Consider the following 21,979-nt stretch of genomic DNA (forward strand, 5'->3'; position numbering starts at 1 on the left):
ATTACTACGCAGTTGTCTCATCAGTCCGATTAATAGAACACCTGCACTGTTTCGTCAGCCAAGTCGTGTCAAAGTTGACAGCGGCTTGTCGTATCTTTCCCAAAATACGCCGTGGCTTTATGATCGTTATCAGTTGCATCAGACTGTAATACGTTGTTAACCATAGTATGGTAACTACCCTAGTTACATATATATATATATATATATATATATATATATATATACATAAAACAAATGTATGTGTGTTTATGTGTTATCTGTTTTTCTTTTATGCATTACTACACCTTTCATCCGATCGCCATGAAACTTGGAAAATTTGTTGAGAATACTCCCAGGGGGGTAGAGGTGCGAATTTTCTCTATAAACGGTAAAAAAAGTTGTATGCGGTTCGACACAGTTTATCCGAGTGCCATGAAATTTTGTAGAGTAGATAAAATACTCCCGAGAAGATTGCTGCGTAAAAAAATTAAAATTTCTTATGGGCGGCGCCCGGGTGGTGCATTTTTTGTCAATACACGTTCTGGCGCCCAGAGTTCCAGAGCGACTTTATTAGTACTTGGCATCCGTTAATCGGGCGTTCTGCATAGCGGGCAAGAGTTACTACTATATTCAGCGGCAAAACTGCAACAGTCCATTGGGCGACGCTGCGAACGCTATAGGGCCTACATTGTTTTTTTTAAAGGCTGTACACGATAGACACAATGGGCAACAATACGTTCATTTTAAACAGCGCGATAGGCTATGGATACTATAGGTTGTTATAGTCGCTCACTAAATTGAATTAGGCGCGTCCTCCGGCGTCACTGCACTAAGCGCCTACCTTAGTTTTAAGCAGCACCCTACAATACGACAATCGATAATTAAACTGAGCTAGGGGCTACGCGACGCCCCGGCGGTAGTGTTATCGGATTCACGAGAGCGCCACTTACCGTCGGTGAGTGATTAACGGTGCTATTACGGTGAGTGATTAACTTACACTCAAGGCTTTCACACAGCACGCCATGGTGGTGGGCGCTAGTGCCCCGATAAATATGATCCAAACACAGGCATTCTTTATATTTAAATAACTCAGTTTTAGGAAACAAGAAAGTAGGTCTAAGTTGAAATATCCAGTCACTAAATATTCTAATAGAATAGCGAGTGTTTACTGTTTATATTTATTATTATATCGTTCATTACTGAGTGTCGCAGACTAATACTTTTATGAGCTTTAAAAATAAAATAAAATAAGTATTTATATTTGTGCAGCGAGCTGAAGAGCCGCATCTTGACATCAAAGGAGCCGCATGCGGCTCGCGAGCCGCAGGTTGCCGACCCCTGCTATAGGACTATCCGAGGGGTCGGCAACATTTGGAAGCGGAAGAGCAAAAAGTTACAATTTTCAAAATGTCCCTGGTTTTAAAGAGCCGCTAACATTTTTTATTTCAAATATTTTATTTTTTTATTAAGATTATTAGTATTTGTTCAATGAGCTGGAGAGCCGCATCTTGATATCAAAAGAGCCGTATGCAGCTCGCGAGCCGCAGGTTGCCGACCCCCGGACTATCCCAATCCACTTTAGAAGCCAATAACTTTTGTTTCTTTCTTTACGGACACCACTGGTTCAGTAGGTATCTTCAAGCAAATAAATAGATTTTTTTTTTATTTATTTATTTTTTTTTTTTTAGTTGTCTAAAGATTTATTTAGTTTTTCAAATAAATACAGTGCACTTCAGTTTTGAAATTTCAAAATAATTTACATTTCTGTACACTGACACCAGGTATAGAATAAAAAAAAACAACCTAAGCCCTTTTATTTGACTTTGTAATAAGCAACTGAATGCTCACATTGACAATTTTTAACTAACATGAGTATTTGCCTCCACTACTCCTAAAATTATCATCATTTAACATCCATTCCAAAAAGAAAATTTTTAAGTTTACTAAAGAAATTAAAAAATTCAGTTGGATTTCTATTGTAAAATTGCCTTTTAAACATTTAGTATAAATTAGGTAAGAACAATTTATTTGTAATCAAAGCCTGGAAATTATTTGAATGAAGTATCAGTTTTTCTTCCAGGTATATCTTACATTATAAATCTTTTTTAAAAATCTGATAGGCTTTAACTCAACATTTCTTTCTCGTTCCGCAAAGACTATGTTATCAAAATTATTGGATGTTTAACTTAAATAAAGCAACTTTTAAAATGATAATGAAAAAATATGAAACCTTCAATTCTTCACCGTTTTACTTAACTATTTTACATCCTTTAATATCTATTTGACTGAGTTCTATAAAGAAAGGACAATGTAAAACTGACAATTTTTTCTGTAGTTTTTTAATAGTCTTCGCCTCTTGATACCACCTCCTTGCAGGTGGGTCTCAAAATGATAGTGTGCTCAAACTGAGCGGTATATGAGCCTTTTTGATCACAGAGAGGAGGGTAAGGATCCACAATTCCAGCATCACACAAGTTTTTCTGGGCCAATAAGTATTTGCTTTGGCCCAGCCTATCCAGCCAGCGACGACAGAAAGCCAGGGTCCCAAAGTTCTGGTTGATGACATTCAACAACTGTTTGGACTTGGCAAGCCTGAGCGGAACATGACCAACTTCAAAGTTTTTCATGTAATGAGAGACTTCCATATCATCATGTACATGGTTTTTGCCAGTACTGCCAAAGGTTTCAATAGCATAGACTTCGCCTTCCTCCATCCTGGTTGCTTCACCCCCTTTGACGATTGGCACAGTTTTTCCACCATGTATTCTGTACTGACCAATAGAGTGACCATTCAAGTTTCTAATATATTGGCTTAACTTGATAAGTTTTACCATCAAGCTCCACCTCATATGATTCCATGACTTCCTGTATCTGCTCACCAACATCACACAGCCTCACATCAATACCTGCAGCACGCACACCTGTGTTGGTTGCATCTTTCACGGCCAACAGTAGCTGATCATATTTTGGGTTGAATGTCAAAGTAAAGGCACAATCCACAAGATGACCATTTATGTGGGTTCCAAAGTCAATTTTACAAACATCATCATATCCAAGGACAGTTGTATCACCAGCATTAGGTGTGTAGTGGGCAGCACAATGGTTAAGGGAGCAGCCAGTGGGAAAAGCTAGACCAGCTTCAATCCATTCTCTTTGATTAACTTTCTAGCTCTTCACAAATATCAAACATGGTCATTCCTGGTTTAATAATTGACTTCATATATTTTCGGGTCTGTCTGTGCTAATCTCATATCTTCATACAAATGGCTGTGAGATTTATCCAACATCTTTTTCTCTTCATCTGTCATTCTGTTTTTAGCAGTACGATTATCCTGCTCTGTTGGTATTCCATGATCTCCCCAACAGGATAGTTTCCTGGGCTAAGGGGCTCTACTATTGGTATTGATGGAGGCACAGTCTGTTGTTTGTTTGCTCCTCCCCCTACATTGGCCTTCTTCTTTTTATTTCTTTTTTTCTTTTTCTTTCCATCTCCATTATCTGCATCTTCCTCCTGCTTTTCTTCTGTATCAATTTTGACTGAATTTAGATCCTTGACAATAAGTTCAATTTGAGCTGCAGAACCGTTCTCTTCCGAATTTTCATTATTTCCATTACAAACATTGTTTTTCTTCTTTTTGCGTTTCTTTTTCTTTTTTGAATCAACAGTTTCTTGCTGATCAGCTATCAATTCTAGGGGTTCTCAATTGAAAGGAAATTCTTCGGTTTTTGTCTCTTCGATAGGATCAGTTTTCACGGCGACCATGTTGGTTATAAGCAAAGCTTGAAATAAAAATATCTTAGGAATTTTTAGTGTTAGGAATGGATGCTTGAAGAGTTTTCTCGGAATTAATACTTAAGTTGGTTGATATAAGTAATTTCTAATTATTCGATTAGCAACTAACAATTACTAGGAGTTGTAATTAACATTTAGTTATTAATCACCAAAGGTTTTAAATACTATTTTGTATTTTAATTTTTTAAAATTTATACTAATGTTTATTTACTTGTTTTTGCTTAAAAATATATTATTATTTTTTTCCATTTCTTTTTATCATTTAATTTTATAATTACCTCCCTTGAAAATAACTCAATATTTGTTTTCTCCCTTAACAAAAAAGTTCCATGCGCGAGATATTTTGACTCAAGCAAAAAACGAGGGGCAAACCGCTGTTAACTGTGTAACACCATGGTGCACTCTCGTGACAAACACTAATATTCTATGCCAGCGTTTAGTTCCATGTGGGGTGGGGGGGGGGGAGTGTGTGATGGAATCTAGTGAGGGGGAATTGAATGTTTGGGTGATTTTGGTATAGACTATTTTTGTATCGAGTTTGGGAGATTTTTAGTGTGGGAGAGTTTAGTGTATGGGTATTTAGCGTGGGGGAATTTAGTGTGGGAGAATTGAGTGTGGGAGAATTTAGTGTGGGACATTTTTTGTGGGGGAGTTTAGAGTGGGAGAATTTAGCGCAGGACAATTTTGTGTAGGAGAATTAGGTGTGGGAGAAATGAGTATATTGTGTTGTAGTGTAGAAAAAGGAAGTTATTTGAGTGCTTGTGTGTATATAAATAAATCTACGTGTGATTGGGTTTACTGTGGGTAAGTTGAGTGGGGGTGTTTGGATTAGTGGGGGTGGGGGAGTTGTCCTTCTGGGTGTGGTTTAATCGACCTCCGGATCATGTGACAATGTGACGGATTGCGTCATTTGTATATTTTTTCATTTAAGACTAAATAGTAGGGAAAAAGCATCTATATATATAATTCTCTTCTGGGAGACGTTAGAAAACAAGCTGTAAGCGCGCCGAGCAGTCACCTCTTTTCCTCTCTAGGCATATCGCAACCACCCCCACACCCACATGGTCTGGTGAGCTGTAGTTCACGCTAAATATTTACATAGTAGAGCCGGGTTTAGTGACGGCTATTAGGGGCAGATAATTTAGTTTAAAACTATTTTATACTTAGGGGAAGTAACTAAGTGGAGGCTGCTTTCACGTGGGTGGGGGTGGGGGGGTAGGGGTTGGGGAAAGGAGGGTTTAAGTGTTTTAAAGCAAATATTTTCAGTGGCAGCATTAGTACTGTCGAAATCACAAATTATGAATTACTGAAAAGTAGAAAATATAACAACTAAATAGCCCCCCCCCATATAAATATATAGGCATATATATGTGTGTATGTATGTATATATATAAATATATATATATATATATATATAAATATATATATATATATATATATATATATATATATATATATATATATATATATATATATATATATATGTATATATATATGTATATATGTATATATATATGTATATATATATGTATATATGTATATATATATGTATATATATATATATATGTATGTATATATATATATATATATATATATATATATATATATATATGTATATATATATATATATATATATATATATATATATATATATATATGTATATATATATATATATATGTATGTATATATATATATATGTATGTATATATATATATATATATGTATATATATATATATATATATATATATATATATATATGTGTATATATATATATATATATATATATATATATATATATATATATATATATATATATATATATATATATATATATATATATATATATATATATATATATATATATATATATATACATACTCAAACACAAAATACGAACATAGGATACTTATTGCTGGCCTGTTCGTGTTTTGAGAAATACGTGGGTTTTTTTTTATAATTAAAACAAATTACAACATCATGTCATGTGTGTAAGTGCATTCGCCTGTTTCGTAAAATTTAGTTTTATTTTATCTCTGCTATATGATCCGTATAGACTACTGGCGGTCGAAAGAATTTAAAACATGAAAGCTTTGTATAAGTAATGGTGTCTCGTGTTATGTTTATTTTTATGGTTTTTTTTTTTAATTTATATTATTAATTTTAAATACATTTCATTTTTAAACAATGTCATTCTTTCACAGTGGTTTAAAAACAAAGGGAAAAAGAAAATACAAGAGCGTGAGGGGGTGTCTATAGAATAAAGATAATCCAACCGCAGTTACAGTGATTTTTTTACAAAACAACCATCAAGTCGAAAATGCAAGAAAATTAATTTCTTTTTAATTATATTTTTTTTTATTATTGACGGCTTTGGGCCCCTAAATGGCGTGCCCCCCCCCCCTCCGTACTGCGGGGTCTGGCGGCACTGTAGTTCCGCCCCTGCCTAGTTGGTATCTTACTCAACCGAAATCTTTTTTTTTCTGTTTCTAGATCTGTTGGTTTATTTTGTGGCAACGAATGCCTATGCTTGATTTGTCATAGATGGGCTATGCATTAGGGGCAAATATTAAAGTGGCCTTTTCATACAATTGGCCAAGGTTGACCTTACAATAAACGTCACCGAGATTGCCCTTCCATACAAATGACCAATGTTGGGTTTTCCATAAAAGTGGCCCAGGTGGCTTAAGTTGGCCTCTATTCACGTAACATCGCCTCTCGTTGAAATCACGAACACGGCAAAAGACAATACAAAGTGGTACAAAGGCAGTGATCAAATACCTAGTACGATAGTTATGCTGTTATCATAATAACTGCCTCAAGTTTGAACCAGTAAAATTATTTTGGAAATTTTAAATGACAACAATTTGATAACAATATAAAAATTAAATCAACTTTTTCGTGTTATAAAAAATGTATAAAAATTTTACAAAACTCTTATGACAAGATCACAGAGCTCAAAATTCCTAAAAAAGTAATTTTATATATTTTTTAAAAAATACCACAGAAAATCTTTTAAATAATATATTATATTAAAAATTTCTGTAAGCTATGTACATGCTATATATACATATTGAACTAAAACGAATGTAATTTATCTAATCATATACAAGTTACAAATATAAATAACATTATAGAATAAATAGGTTTTCAAAAATCGAACTTTGTTTGTAAACAATGTCACGTGGTCATACTAAAGTCGCGTGCTGGACTCTCCGTTAGCTTGTCTGTCTGACGTAGCACCAGTGTCTGTCTTCTCGGTAGAGTCTGTCTGGAACCGCTTGCAGAAGAAGACTTTCTGCATGGCGCGATCATAGGGTTCTAAAGACCGTAGCGGCTGGGGTAGGAACATCCAGTCTTGGAGCTTTCTGGGCAGGCTCTGGGGACGTTTAGCCTGCAGGCATTTGATGACGCCGATGATGATGAAAAGAAGGCAGACGGGCCCGAGGACGCCGAGGAGGACGTACCAGCCCGGGATGGAGAGAGCGAAGACTAGGGCGGGGAAGAGGAAGAACATGAGGAGGATGTAGACGATGGCGAACCAGCGGTACTCGGCCGTGCAGTTGCCTAGAAATTTGGCAAGCGGGATGGGGAAGCGGAGGTAGGGGATGGGGTAGAACAGGAGGATGCCGGTGATGTTGAAGAAGAGGTGGCAGAAGGCTGCTTGTAACGCGTTTCTGAGGCCGTCCGTGTTGGCTAAGGCTGAGAGAATCGCCGTGGTCGTGGTGCCGATGTTTGACCCCAAGGTCAAAGGGTACATCCGGTCGAGTTCGATGACCCCGATGCCGACGAGCGGGGTGAGGGTGGAGGTGAAGATGGAGGAGCTCTGGACGATGATGGTCAACCCGGCGCCGATGATGATGGCGAGGTATCCGGTGAGGTAGCCCAGCGGTCCGGGAAAGTCCGCGTTGATGAATTTTTTGATGATGAGAGCGATGGGGCCTTGGAGAAGGGAGTGAAGCAGTTTGACTATGGCGACCAGACACAGGCAGAGAATTGTAAGGGAGATAACCAGCATGATTGCTCCAATGGCTTTGTCGTTTAATGTGGAGTACATTCCCTTAAATAAAAACTCACCTAAGGGTTAAAATAAAATAAATCATAAATTACAAACAACAGAATTGCATTAAAGTATTTAATTATAGTTAACTGTGTCAAAAATATTTTAATTATATATTTTATATTCATATAAAGAAAACCGGGATTTTCGTAAAATTTAGAAAATTAGAAATATTTTAAAAACGTTAATTTCTGCTTAAAGCTTTGCTTCTACTACCTAACCACAGAGCTAAAGCTATTTTTACTTTCTCGTATATGCGATGTATAGAGAAAGTACTGTAATCGTGCAAAAGAGATCGTTTTACACCTCACTGATACGGAAAAACATAATTTTGCAATCTTGTCCGTATGTCTGTGTGTGTCTGTGTGTAAACACGATTACTTGAGCTCAGCTAGGTTGATGAAATTTCATATACAAGTATTTTATCAATATCGTAGATCCGTATCAACTTTTGCGCGATTTCCGATAACCGGAAGTGGTACTTTTTCTACTTTGAATGTTTTAAAAGCCTCTAACTTGAGTACTATTTCAGATAGATAAAAGAAATGTCACACGTAAGCAAAATATCTAATTCTCTACCTACTGTCAAATTTTGAGTAATTTCCGTGGTACGGAAGTACTAATTTACGCTATTTCCGATTTCTCAAAAAACGCATGTAAATTTATAAAGTACTAATAATATTGCGCACTATTATGCATATTTTGCTTTGGCGTTCGCTTGGAGCGCAATTCTTTTTTCTATGAGGTTCTATTCTATTTTTAAAAGTTTAAGTAATTAAAAATCATGTCTATATTCAAAGTTATAGGCTTTTTAAAAATTCAAAGTAGGAAAAGTACCACTCAAGTAATCGTGTTTACAGACAGACAGACAGACAGACAGACAGACAGACAGACAGACAGACAGACAGACAGACAGACAGACAGACAGACAGACAGACAGACAGACAGACAGACAGACAGACAGACAGACAGACAGACAGACAGACAGACAGACAGACAGACAGACAGACAGACAGACAGACAGACAGACAGACAGACAGACAGACAGACAGACAGACAGACAGACAGACAGACAGACAGACAGACAGACAGACAGACAGACAGACAGACAGACAGACAGACAGACAGACAGACAGACAGACAGACAGACAGACAGACAGACAGACAGACAGACAGACAGACAGACAGACAGACAGACAGACAGACACACACACACACACACACACACACACACACACACACACACACACACACAGACACACAGACATACGGACAAGATTGCAAAATTATGTTTTTCCGTATCAGTGAGGTGTAAAACGTCGAGATTTGTAATAATCATGATTTTTTTTTGCACGATTACAATACTTTCTTTATACTTCGTATATACGAGAAAGTAAAAAAAATTACTGCGTGGCTGATTTAAAAAAAAAATGCGTAGTCCCGTAACGTGCATCATAAAGACACCATAGCAGTCGGGCCTTGCTCCCAGTACTCACATTCCTTGAAGCACGTCATCTTCTCCACGTCCCTCGTGTACAGCGTGCACGAGAAGTCCTCACCCACAAGCTCGTCCATGACGCTGACGTTGCTCACGGCGCAGCTGGAGAGGGAGAAGTTGTGGGAGCTGGAGCTGAAACAGCTGCTGACGCCGGAGCAGTCCAGGGCCTGGTTGTGGTCTGGTGGATATGGTGGAGTGGATAGGTGGATATAGATACGTGGATACGGACTTGCAATATGATGGAGTGGATAGGTCTAGGAATATATAGGCGGGTGGGTGGTTATGGATAAGTGCATATGGATGTGTGGATAGGTCTGAGATGCTATGGATATGGATGTGCGGATAGGTCTGAGATGATACGGGTGGGTGGATATGGAGGAGTGGATAGGTGGATGTAGCTACGTGGATATGGACTGGCAATATGATGGAGTGGATAGCTCTGGGTATGGATGACTGGATAGATGGATGTAGAGACGTAAATATGGAAAGTAAATATAGAAGAGTGAATGGGTTGGTGAATAAATGGGTGGGTGGGTATGGATGTGTGGATAGGTGGATATAGAGATGTGGATATGGACAGTCAATATAGATGAGTGGATAGGCCTCAGATGTTATGAGTTTGTGGGTATGGATAAATAGATGGAAATAAATGAATATGGACCTTGACGAGGATGGTAACCTACCCTTAACCTAACTCAGATAACCTTGACCCCGAGGCTTACTTGTATTTAACCTACCTCAGACGGCCTTGACCATGAGGAATACCCACCCTACATCAGACGACCTTGACCCCGAGGCTTACCTATCTTTAACCTACCTCAGACGGCCTTGACCATGAGGAATACCCATCCTACATCAGACGACCTTGACCCCTAGACTTACTCAACCTACCTCAGATGACCTTGACTCAGATACGTATCCACCCTACATCAGACAACCTTGAACCCGAGGCTTACTTATCTTTAACATATATCAGACGACCTTGACCCCTAGGCTTACCTATCCTCGCCCTACAACAGTCGACCTCTGACCTCGTGCCCTGGAAAGCGTCACAGTCGACCTGTGTGACGAACCTCTGGATGCTCCAAGTCTTGTTACTCCAGGGCGTGCTCGTGCAGTCTTGGTGCCATGTCTGGTTCCGGCCCACGCATGCGCTAAGCTGCGGACGGAAGTGTAAACTTTGGTCATGTGAGCTGTTTACAATATATGTACCTCACGGTTCATGGGGCAAGAGAAGTAGAGTTCACCAGTTTCTGTGACCTCGGCATACGAAAGTATAGTGTGGTCAGCACCTGGCCGATTTATTTCCCTAAAGTGAGTTGGGTATTACACCTGAACTGGGTGGGTTCCAAGAATTTCTATTTTCTTGAACACGGATTCGAACAAAGGCGGCTGGACATAGTGTTAAAGCAGATGAAATCTACTTCATCTCTCCCATGCGTTTGGGCACGAACAGTAAAAGACGAAGATGATGTTGATGTTGTTGTTGATGATGATGATGATGATGATGATGATGTTGATGATGATGCTGATGTTTATTATGATGATGATGATGAAAATGATGATGATGATGATGATGATGATGATGATGATGACAATGACGATGATGAATAACCTCCTGCTGATCGTACCTCCTGACAGAAACCAGTCTTCTGCGCATGCGTGTAGTTGGCCGCAGTCTTGAAGACCTTCGACTTTTTGGTCTCACAGCACTGTGCAGGTGTCTTCTTGTCGCAGCACACCTTCATGATGGCGCGGTCGTAGTCGAAGTCGGGATCCGTGCCGTCTGCAATCTTGTTGATGGCGTTCTTGTCGATCTGAGAGTGGGGTGGAACATATTGGCACTGTTAGATTACGTAACTTAGAACACAATAGTAGACGGCACAAGGTTTACGTAAACACATAAAGGCCAACACGTCCCCGTAGCGCAGGGGATAGCGCGCTGGACTTCTAATCCAGAGGTCGCGGGTTCGAATCCCGCCGGGGATGATTTTTTTTTTATGTTGTGTAGGGGACGAGTTAGTTTGCCTCCACACGTTTAAAGGTTAATGGAGGAGGAGGGGGATCTACAGTTGTTATTTGACCCATGAAGAGCCATCTTTATTTATCTCACGTAATAAAAACCGACTTTTCTTTAAGTTGTCTCCCACAAAAATTATTTTTCATTAAAATTGTTTCCCTTATAATTAACTAAATTCAAAAAACCAATTCTAAAATGGTGGCCATAAAAATAGTCACTCCTAAAAAGGTGTACATTAAAATTATTTCAACTAATATTTCCTTCTTATAATAAAAGAAAATTTATTCAGGATAATGAGTCAAGCATTGCTACTGTTATTGTAAGGGCAGGGTGAGGGCGCTTCTTCAATGCATCGACAGTGATTTACAGTACATTTATAACATATCCTCAGTGCATTTAACTCTAAAGTGCATCTTTAGTGCATCAACAGTGCACCAACCTGGATAATCAGCTTGGTGAAGGGCTCTGTTATGACCTTGAGAATGTCCTTGTCAGCACCTTTGTCTGCGACCAGGGGCAGCGAGTCCACGATGGCATTGGTCAGGTGATACAGGTAACCTGTGGGTCAGTTTTAGAATTTGGTCTCACGTGTCATTGCAGAAAAAATTAATTAAAATAAATTCTATATAATAGTTTCGCTGTCTGTCTATGTAAGTATCTATCTATCTATCTATGTATCTGACAAGAACGCTCTAGAGAAAACACAAGCAAAATAAAAACATGCACAGTAAGACGGAAACGAAATATGACGTCACATTCAGCATATAGTAGAAAATAATCTCAAGCCGGAGAGTGCACATTGTAATATGACGTCATTGATTCTCGAGTAAACATTGAATTAAAAAGCCAATTTTGTCTAATCTTTAAAGTGGTTTTGCCTGAATAGTTTCTTTGATACAATTCTTTGGGTAGGGGCGAAGCCATCCCCCACGTAAGAACGTCTAAGCCGACCCCCCCCCCCCCCCCAACTCAAAAGAAATGTCGTCATCGATACTCTATAATAAAATTACAGCCTGATTCATGTGTTTAATCTAAAAAGTAGTTTGCGTGCAGAGTTCCTTCATGCAATTCTTCGGGTAATGGCTAAGCGCGAGACCAGTGTTTCTTTCAGACTTTTTCCTCCCCGGAGGGGGGAACTTTTTCTTATCTAAAAAGTGTTTAGCGTGCAGTTTTTTTCATGCATCTCTTCCGGGTGGGGCGAAGCCCCGCCCAGGTTCTTCCTTTAGTTTGTATGATCTACAAATGCGACCAGTGTTTCTTTCATACTTTTTCCTCCCCGGAGAGGGGTGGGGGTACTTGAAATTTTCGGGGGCGGGGGTAGAATTTTCTGGGAGGGGGCGGACACTGGAAAAAGTATATAATTATATTTCGTTGAATGGGACGGTAGACATGTTTTGGGGTGTGTGTGGGGGGGGGGGGGATTGGTTTTAGTTTAGAGAAAATAGACAGCACTATCAACCTAGCGCCCGTTGTATCCTTCCTCAACGGGCCATTTTTCTCGTAATGGAAATATTATCAGGAAACAGTTTCTTTGTTTTTTTGTTTGAAGGAAATAAATGAAATTTGAGAAAGATTAATTAGAGCATAGATAAATGTTTTGTGTTTTTTTTTTTAATAAAAAGAATTGCTTTATAAAAGAAAACCCGGAAATATTGGTTTTAAAATATAACAGGAAAGTAATAAAATTAAGAAAGAATAATTTAAGGAAGTAATTTGTAATATTGTAAAAACTACATCTAAAACAATAAAATAGAGTATATTTAAGGGACAAAATAAAATAAGAAAAAGGAAATAATTTATAATAAAAATAGATAAACAATTCTATGCTGTTTTAATTGTGATTGATGCTATACCTGTTATGACTTCCAATGGTAAAAGAACGATAACTGTTAGCCAGTTGAACATGTCATGGACTGTCGCCCCTGCGAACGCTCGCCGAAACTCGCCCTTGTCCGTGATCTGACCAATGGCGACGATTGTGTTGGTCACCGAGGTGCCGACGTTAGCTCCCATGATGATCGGGATGGCTGTCTGGATGTCCATCACTGCAAGAATAGGTTACTTCCCCTGATTAATGGTGGTGAGAGATGGTAGACATACAGGCCTAATCTTTACGTGTGTTTCTATCCAAAGCTACAAGCGTTAATATTATCTCATGAACTCTAGTCCTTACCTTTAACTGAAGAAACGAAAAAACTATTAACTTTTACTACAACCATTAAGTTTAATCCTTACCTTTAACTTAAGAAACGATTATACTATTAACTTTTAATGTAAACATTAAGGCTGATACATACCTTTAACCTAATTCTTTAGGTTCTACGCCTAAACACTAGCTTAAGCCGCACGCAGATTATTTACTCAAACTTTAACTAGTGCTGAAAATTAGATTACTTACATACAGTACTGAATCCCTACCATTACTTACATACAGTACTGACCCCATATAACTTACATCCACTATTGAACACCCTCCCTTACTCACATCCAGTGACCCCCATTACTTACATAGAGTGCTAATCACCCCCGCCCCACTACTTACAACCACTGACCCCCCCCCCCCACCCCCCACTACTTACATCCCGTGCTGACCCCCCACTACTTACATCCAGTGCTGACCCCCCACTACTTACATCCAGTGCTGACCCCCCACTACTTACATCCAGTACTGACCCCCCCACTACTTACATCCAGTGCTGACCCCCCACTACTTACATCAATTGCTGACCACCCCACTACTTACATCCAGTGTTGACCCCCCCCCCCCACTACTTACATCCAGTACTGCCCCCCCCCACTACTTACATCCAGTGCTGACCCCCAACCCCCACTACTTACATCCATTGCTGACCCCCCCCCCCCCACTACTTACATCCACTAATCCCCCCCCACTACTTACATCCAGTGCTGACCCCCCCACTACTTACATCCACTAATCCCCCCCCCACTACTTACATCCAGTGCTGACCCCCCCACTACTTACATCCACTAATCCCCCCCCCACTACTTACATCCAGTACTGACCCCCCACTGCTTACATCCAGTACTGCCCCCCCCCCCCATTACTTACATCCAGTGCTGACCATACTGACGACGATGCTAGTCGAGGTCGATGAACTCTGCACCAACACAGTGACCAGCACCCCAATCATCAGCCCGGCCACGGGGTTCTTCATGATGTCACTCTGACGGAACACCTTGCCCGCCGCCTCCCCTGTGGGAGTCACGTGATCACGTCAGGTTAGGGTTAGGTGGAAGTGTCTGAGCTCTAGTGTATACGTCATTGGGTATTTTTAGTTTTAAGGTCATAAAATATTAGTTTTAAGGTTATAAGGTATTATTAGTTTTTAAGGTCATAAGGTATTATTAGTTTTTAGTTCATAAAGTATTTTTAGTTTTTATTGTCATAAGTTATTTTTAGTTTTTTAGGTCATAGGGTATTATTAGTTTTTAAGGTCATAATGTATTATTAGTTTTAATATCATAATGTATTATTAGTTTTTAAGGTCATAAGGTATTATTTGTTTTAAGGTCATAAGGTATTTTTTTTGTTTTATTATTAGTTATTAGTAATTTTTTTGTTTACTGTTTTCGAGACAGGGTAGGGGTCGCATGGGGGACGAAGTGGTTAACGGTAGAGTGCTAGACTGCTAAACAGTGTTTTTTTCAGACTTCTTTCTCCGGGGGGGGGGGCACTTGGAATTTTCGGGGGGAGGGGGGGGGGCGCGTGGGGGGCGGTAGACTTTCCTCGAAGAGATGCCTGAAAGAAACTCTGCTGCTAAACCGTAAGTCTCTAGTTATAATCCGGGTTCAAGTCAGTAGACCGTCCCCGAGTCCACCCAACTCTGATGGGTATCTAACTCACGTTAGGGAAAGTAAAGGCGGCTGGGCATAGTGCTGACCACACTATCTCTTCATATGCCGAGGTCACAGAAACAAGTGAACTCTACTACTTGTCCCATAGACCGTCAGGTTTATGAAGAACTTTACTTAAGGGGTCGCATATATATGATGGCGTACTCCAGGGATTGGAAGCGAAGGGAAAACTGGAGGGGGGGGGGGCATTTGCGATGAATGTGACGTGTGGAAGATGAGTGAGGATTTACGTACCATATTGTGAATTTGTTCAATTTATATTTTTTGTAAATACGGCTATTGGGTCATTTGTAATATTTTGTGACCATATGTGACGATGAGTAGATGAGGTGACATTAAGAATCAAGAAAACAAAAATGGTGTCGTCATTGATGGATGGCAAATGATATATACGTAACTAATATTAATCATGTGACTAATCACGTGACCTGTCCTGACCACGTGACCAGCTCTCACCTCCCAGGAGTCTGAAAGCCGAGCTGAGAAAATCCAGCGAGCAGATGAACATGTAGAGACAGCCGATGACCAGCAGAACCTTGATGAACACACTGACGCCTCGCACGGTCTTCTGTCTGCGGCTCAGCTCTGTACAGAACAAAAAATAAACAACAGAGCATGTGAGTCCCCGTAGCGCAGTGGATAGCGCGCTGGACTTCTAATCCAGAGGTCGCGGGTTCGAATCCCGCCGGGGATGAACATTTTTTTTTAAATTCTATGTTATTATTTAAATAACAAAATGCGTCCTATTTTTTTTTTACTTATTGCCTACCATATAAATGTTTTCTTACCCACATGTTCATTAAACATATATAAGAAATTAAAGATAACTTTTGCGTATTGGTACAAAGAGGTTATTGCATGTTTCATCACAGTGGTCTAGATCTACTAAGTGTATTGATGTGCTGTGTAATTACAGCTAAATGTAGGATAACATCCGCTCCACACACACACATACATACACACATAAACCCGGTATAAAAATGACCAACCGTTCCATGGCGTATAATCCTGTTTGATGCTTGTCACCTTCCAAGGATCTTCCTCTTGCGATTCCAGGCCCTTCTCGTAGGAGTAGCTGGAGCCGTTAGCTTTGGTGCCATTGTACAGCACAAAGTCATCCTTGTCGTCCTAAATTCAAACGACACAGTGATTTAACTTCAAACTATTTGGATGTAAAGGGAGACAAAATGACTAGGTTCTACTATATGCGTATATAATGGGAGACAACAATATGAGATTTTACTCAGTGTGGGTATGATGGGAGACAACAATATGAGATTTTACTCAGTGCGGGTATGATGGGAGACAACAATATGAGATTTTACTCAGTGTGGGTATAATGGGAGACAACTATATGACGTTTTACTCAGTGTGGGTAAAATGGGAGACAACAATACAAAATTAGCTCTATGTGTGTAATATTAGAGACAACAATACAAGGTGTTCATCTATGCGTTTGTTTTGAGATACAACACAGACTTACAGAAAAATTCAGTAAGGATAATATTTTTAAGATTTTCATGAATTTGTTACGAATGTTCAAATTTTTCGACAAAACTGGTTTTATAATAATATTATTTCGTATGCTATTGTACCATAAAAAAATATGTTTAGAGTTTAGATTTTCATATCTTTTAATTCGAAAAAGAAAATTCGGCCTAATGTCAACATAGTTGAACAAGGACGTTTGGGAAGGAATTTATAGAAATCTCAGTTAAGCCTTTGAGTTTTTTAGTCAACAAGGACAGATGATCGCTTGTGGTGCAAAGCAGTGGCGTAGGCAGGGGGGAGGAGGGTTTAGGGGGTCATAACCCTCCCCCCATAGACCCCTCGGTATATATATTAAGTATGAGGGGGGGGTACAAATCGAAAGTTTGAGGGGGGGTGCAAATCGAAAGTTTGAGGGTGGGGGTGCAAATCGAAAGTTTGTTACGCCACTGGTGCAAAGTTTTGGAGTGATATTTTTTTTAAAGCTTGATTTTCAAAGACTGTCCTTTCAGTTTGTTGAGAAATAAAACAGCAAATAAAACTATTTAATGCGATAATCCGGTTTATAGTGAGCTATAAGAACACCATGAATAACGTTTTGTATTGATACAGAATTAATGGTTCTCGATTGTTATAGAAGTGTTTTTTGTTATGCTGAAGATCGGGTTAGTCTGTGTGTTTGTTATAGAAGTGTTTTTTGTTATGCTGAAGATCGGGTTAGTCTGTGTGTTTGTTTTTTTTGTCACGAAAGTGTATTTATAGATCTCGTCATTGTGCTCAGGTACAAAGACCCGTATCATATATCAGGTCAGTGTTTTGAAGTACAAAGGCCTATGTCAAAGATCACGTCATTGTGTTAAGTTGCGTAGGCCTGTGTTATAGATCATTTCCAGAGTTTCTTCCAGGCATCTCTTCGGGGGGCGAAGCCCCCCCCCCCCGAAAAAAAATTTTTACCGCCCCCCCCCCCCCCCCCGAAAATTTCAAGTGCCCCCCCCCCCCCCGAAGAAAAAAGTCTGGAAGAAACACTGATCATGTCAGTATGTTATTAATCACGTCAGTGTGCTATATAGATCACGTCAATGTGCGATAGAGGTCACGTCAGTGTGCAATATATCACGTCAGTGTACTATAAAGATCACGTCAGTGTGCTATATAGATCACGTCAATGTGCGACAGAGGTCACGTCAGTGTGCTATATATCAAGTCAGTGTGCTATAAAGATCGCGTCACTGTGCTGTAGATCACGTCAGTGTGCTATAGAGATCACGTCAGTGGTATAGATCACGTCAGTGTGCTATAGAGATAACGTCAGTGTGTTATAGATCACGTCAGTGTGGTATAGAGATCACGTCAGTGTTATAGATCACGTCAGTGTGGTATAGAGATAACGTCAGTGTGCTATAGATCACGTCAGTGTGTTTAGAGATCACGTAAGTTTTATAGATCACGGCAGTGTGCCATAGATCACGTCAGTGTGCTATAGATCAAGTCAGTGTGCTATAGATCAGGTCAGTGTGCTATAGATCACGTCAGTGTGGTATAGAGATCACGTCAGTGTTATAGATCACGTCAGTGTGCTATAGAGATCACGTCAGTGTTATAGATCACGTCAGTGTGCTATAGAAATCACGTCAGTGTGGTATAGAGATCACGTCAGTGTTATAGATCACGTGAGTGTGGTATAGCGATCACGTCAGTGTGCTATAGAACACGTCAGTGTGGTATAGAGATCACGTCAGTGTGCTATAGATCACTTCAGTGTGTTATAGATCACGTCAGTGTGCTATAGAGATCACGTCAGTGTGGTATAGAGATCACGTCAGTGTGTTATAGAGATCACGTCAGTGCTATAGATCACGTCAGTGTGCTATAGATCACGTCAGTGTGGTATAGAGATCACTTCAGTGTTATAGATCACGTCAGTGTGCTATAGATAACGTCAGTGTGCTATAGATCACGTCAGTGTGGTATAGAGATCACTTCAGTGTTATAGATCACGTCAGTGTGTTATAGAGATCACGTCAGTGTTATAGATCACGTTAGTGTGCTATAGAGATCACGTCAGTGTGCTATAGATCATGTCAGTGTGCTATAGATCACGTCAGTGTGGTATATAGATCACTTCAGTGTTATAGATCACGTCAGTGTTGTATAGAGATCACGTCAGTGGTATAGATCACGTCAGTGTGTTATAGAGATCACGTCACTGCTATATATCACGTCAGTGTGCTATAGATCACGTCAGTGTGGTATAGAGATCACTTCAGTGTTATAGATCACGTCAGTGTGCTATAGATCACGTCAGTGTGCTATAGATCACGTCAGTGTGGTATAGAGATCACTTCAGTGTTATAGATCACGTCAGTGTGTTATAGAGATCACGTCAGTGCTATAGATCACGTCAGTGTGCTATAGATCACGTCAGTGTGGTATAGAAATCACGTCAGTGTTATAGATCACGTCAGTGTGCTATAGAGATCACGTCAGTGTGCTATAGATCACGTCAGTGTGGTATAGAGATCACTTCAGTGTTATAGATCACGTCAGTGTGCTATAGATCACGTCAGTGTGGTATAGAGATCACGTCAGTGTTATAGATCACGTCAGTGAATGATAAATCACGTCAGTGTGTTATAGATCACGTCAATGTGTTATAGATCACGTCAATATGCTATAGATCACGTCAGTGTGCTGTAGATCACGTCAGTGTGCTATATAGAGATCACGTCAGTGTGCTGTAGATCACGTCAGTGTGTTATAGATCACGTCAGTGTGCTATAGAGATCACGTAAGTGTGCTATAGAGATCACTTCAGTGTGCTATGTTACACAGGCCTGTGTTCAGCTTTAACCAACCAACCCCCCCCCCCCAGTTCGACATCTGTCAATGCCGTACCGTGTGACAGACAGTGTCACATTACTGTCAGTCTGTCACAGTGACAAGCACCGCAAACCGGAAGTAAACTAACGCTGAAGAAATTTTCACATGGCTATAAATAGATCGGTCGCTGATCTACGAGAAATTAAAATAAAAAAACCCGGGCAAAGGGAGACAAGAGTAATGTCAACAAAGGGGAGAGAACTTAACATTCAATAACAACAAAAAAGGAAAATAAGTAATTCTTGTTTTTATGAGTTGTTTATTTAATTAACTTTACATTCAGATTTCTTAGGTTTGGGCTAGAGCTTGAGTTAGATTTGACAAAACAATTTGTATACAATGGTAAAAATAAAATTTGAGATTTACTGTGATAACAAGATATGAAAACTATTACACACAAAATAAACGCGCTGTCTGCTCAAATGTTAAATTTAAATTAACCAAGCAGAAGTAAATGCCAACGTATAGCGAGATACCCTGGCAGAAATAAGACTTAGGACCGACGTAAAAAAACTAAATACCGACGAAGAGCGAGTTATCCCAGGAGAACTAAGATCAGGACCAACGTAATATGAGTCTTCTTACAGAACTACGACTTATAATTGACGTAAATCGAGTCATTCTTGCATAAGACAGGACTGACGTAAAAACAAGTCATCGTACAGAAGTACGACTTAGGACCGACGTAATACGAGCCATCCCTGCAGAAGATAGAATTGCGACCGACGTAAAACGAATCACGACGTAAAACCAGTCATCCTAGCAGGAGCAAGACTAAATACCGATGTATAGAGAATTATCCTAGCAGAAGTAAGACTAGGGAACGACGTAAAATGAGTCATTCTTGAAAAAGTAAGACTAAGGCAGACGTAAAACTACTAAATACCGACGTATAGCGAGTTATCCTAGCAAAAATAAGACTAAGGACCGACGTAAAATGAGTCACAACAAAAAACCAGTCATCCTAGCAGGAGCAAGACTAAATACCGACGTATAGCGAGTTATCATTACAGAAGTAGGACCGACGTAAAACGAATCCTCATTTCAGAATTAAAACTTAGGACCAACGTATATCGAATCATCCTTGCAGAAGTTATACTTAAGAACGACGTATAACGAGTCACTCTACAACCAGGTCCTGTCCGTCTCCTTGACACGCCACATCAATGAACGAAACGGTGTCGTTAACCTTTTGTTTTCGTCACGTTGTCATTAATCAGGGATGGGGATCAAGGGGTCAGGGGTCAGGCGAGGGTCATGTTTACCTCCCCCTTGTGCAGGGTTAAAGCACACACGTACGTCACGACCTGCAGATGATTGGGTGGGACGTGACCTTGACCGAGGGTATCTTGTCGTGACTATGCGGTGACTTAAAGATGGGTTGTTGTTTTTTTTTTTATGGAAAACATCAGCTATGACGTCAGAAAGGTTAAAGGTGAAAGTTTAACCGTTGTGACTGTATATTTAAAGATAAAGGGCGGTTTGATATTTTTTTTTAAAACTGTGTGAACGGAACTCCACAATATGTTCAGTAAACATTCATAATAAAGTATATAATTTTCGCTTCATTATACCGAGATCTACTACCAAATCTTAATTACTTAATTACACCAATATCATATGAAATTAACGATTACATTTACTGTTTGCTTCTAACGCAAAACAATTTTTTTTTCTGAATATATAACTGTCTAGAGAAAGCTGTATATATTTCATGATGTCAACAAAGACTGTCCATATAAGTTGTCCGTATCTACAACTATATATATATATATATATATATATATATATATATATATATATATATATATATATATATATATATATATATTCACACTTGTTCAGAATTAAATATGTCCATATACACCTATCTTTATTTCAACATGTCTCAATAAAAATTACCAAAATTAATGGTGTCTATATAAAACTGTCCATATTTAACCTGTCTCTTTAAATCTGTCCATATTTAAAGTTGTCTATATAAAACTGTACATACATAAAGCTGTCTATAAACCACCCACCTTCTTGCCTTTTGAACCTACATCAACATTGATGTATCTGCCCTGCTCGTCAAAGAAAGCTTGGTTGTCCATCGTGGAATTCTGCAACAAACACAAGTCACATAATTTTTTATAATTGCTAAACAAGCGCCAGATAAAAACAAAAGCCACATGCTATCTAAAAGAGCTAAACAAGCGTCAGATAAAAATAAAAGCCACAGAGCTATCTAAAAGAGCTAAATAAACATCAGATCAAAATAAAAGCCACAGAGCTATCTAAAAGAGCTAAACAAACCTCAGATCAAAATAAAAGCCACAGAGCTATCTAAAAGAGCTAAACAAGCGTCAGATAAAAATAAAAGCCACAGAGCTATCTAAAAGAGCTA

The 21,979-nt window shown here is 39.2% G+C and overlaps 1 protein-coding gene, 2 non-coding genes and 1 pseudogene across 4 annotated transcripts in view; 2 read left to right on the forward strand and 2 right to left on the reverse strand.

Moving 5' to 3' along the window:
• Positions 1 to 2,315: 2,315 nt before the first annotated feature.
• On the reverse strand, positions 2,316 to 3,679 carry LOC131949630 (methionine aminopeptidase 2-like; annotated as a pseudogene).
• A 2,290-nt stretch (positions 3,680 to 5,969) lies between these two features.
• LOC131949629 (sodium-dependent phosphate transport protein 2B-like) overlaps positions 5,970 to 21,979 on the reverse strand; it is a 31,363-nt gene continuing 15,353 nt past the window's right edge. For both annotated transcript variants that reach the window (XM_059311482.1, XM_059311483.1), the window contains exons 2-11: positions 21,615 to 21,695; positions 16,215 to 16,353; positions 15,682 to 15,810; positions 14,420 to 14,563; positions 13,203 to 13,394; positions 11,789 to 11,907; positions 10,961 to 11,146; positions 10,329 to 10,488; positions 9,328 to 9,507; positions 5,970 to 7,848 (exon numbers count right to left, since the gene is read on the reverse strand). In XM_059311482.1, coding sequence (XP_059167465.1) covers positions 6,965 to 7,848; positions 9,328 to 9,507; positions 10,329 to 10,488; positions 10,961 to 11,146; positions 11,789 to 11,907; positions 13,203 to 13,394; positions 14,420 to 14,563; positions 15,682 to 15,810; positions 16,215 to 16,353; positions 21,615 to 21,686 — 2,205 coding nt within the window. In that variant the 5' untranslated portion in view covers positions 21,687 to 21,695 and the 3' untranslated portion in view covers positions 5,970 to 6,964. The remainder of the gene's footprint in view (positions 7,849 to 9,327; positions 9,508 to 10,328; positions 10,489 to 10,960; positions 11,147 to 11,788; positions 11,908 to 13,202; positions 13,395 to 14,419; positions 14,564 to 15,681; positions 15,811 to 16,214; positions 16,354 to 21,614; positions 21,696 to 21,979) is intronic.
• On the forward strand, positions 11,246 to 11,318 carry Trnar-ucu (transfer RNA arginine (anticodon UCU)). The gene has a single exon. It is a non-coding gene; the product is annotated as a tRNA-Arg (tRNA).
• Positions 15,847 to 15,919, forward strand: Trnar-ucu (transfer RNA arginine (anticodon UCU)). Its single transcript has one exon. It is a non-coding gene; the product is annotated as a tRNA-Arg (tRNA).

The sequence above is a fragment of the Physella acuta genome, unplaced genomic scaffold (genome assembly GCF_028476545.2).
Source record: "Physella acuta isolate Inbredline_101_S28 unplaced genomic scaffold, ASM2847654v3 ptg000705l, whole genome shotgun sequence".
NCBI classification, from domain to species: Eukaryota; Metazoa; Mollusca; class Gastropoda; family Physidae; genus Physella; species Physella acuta.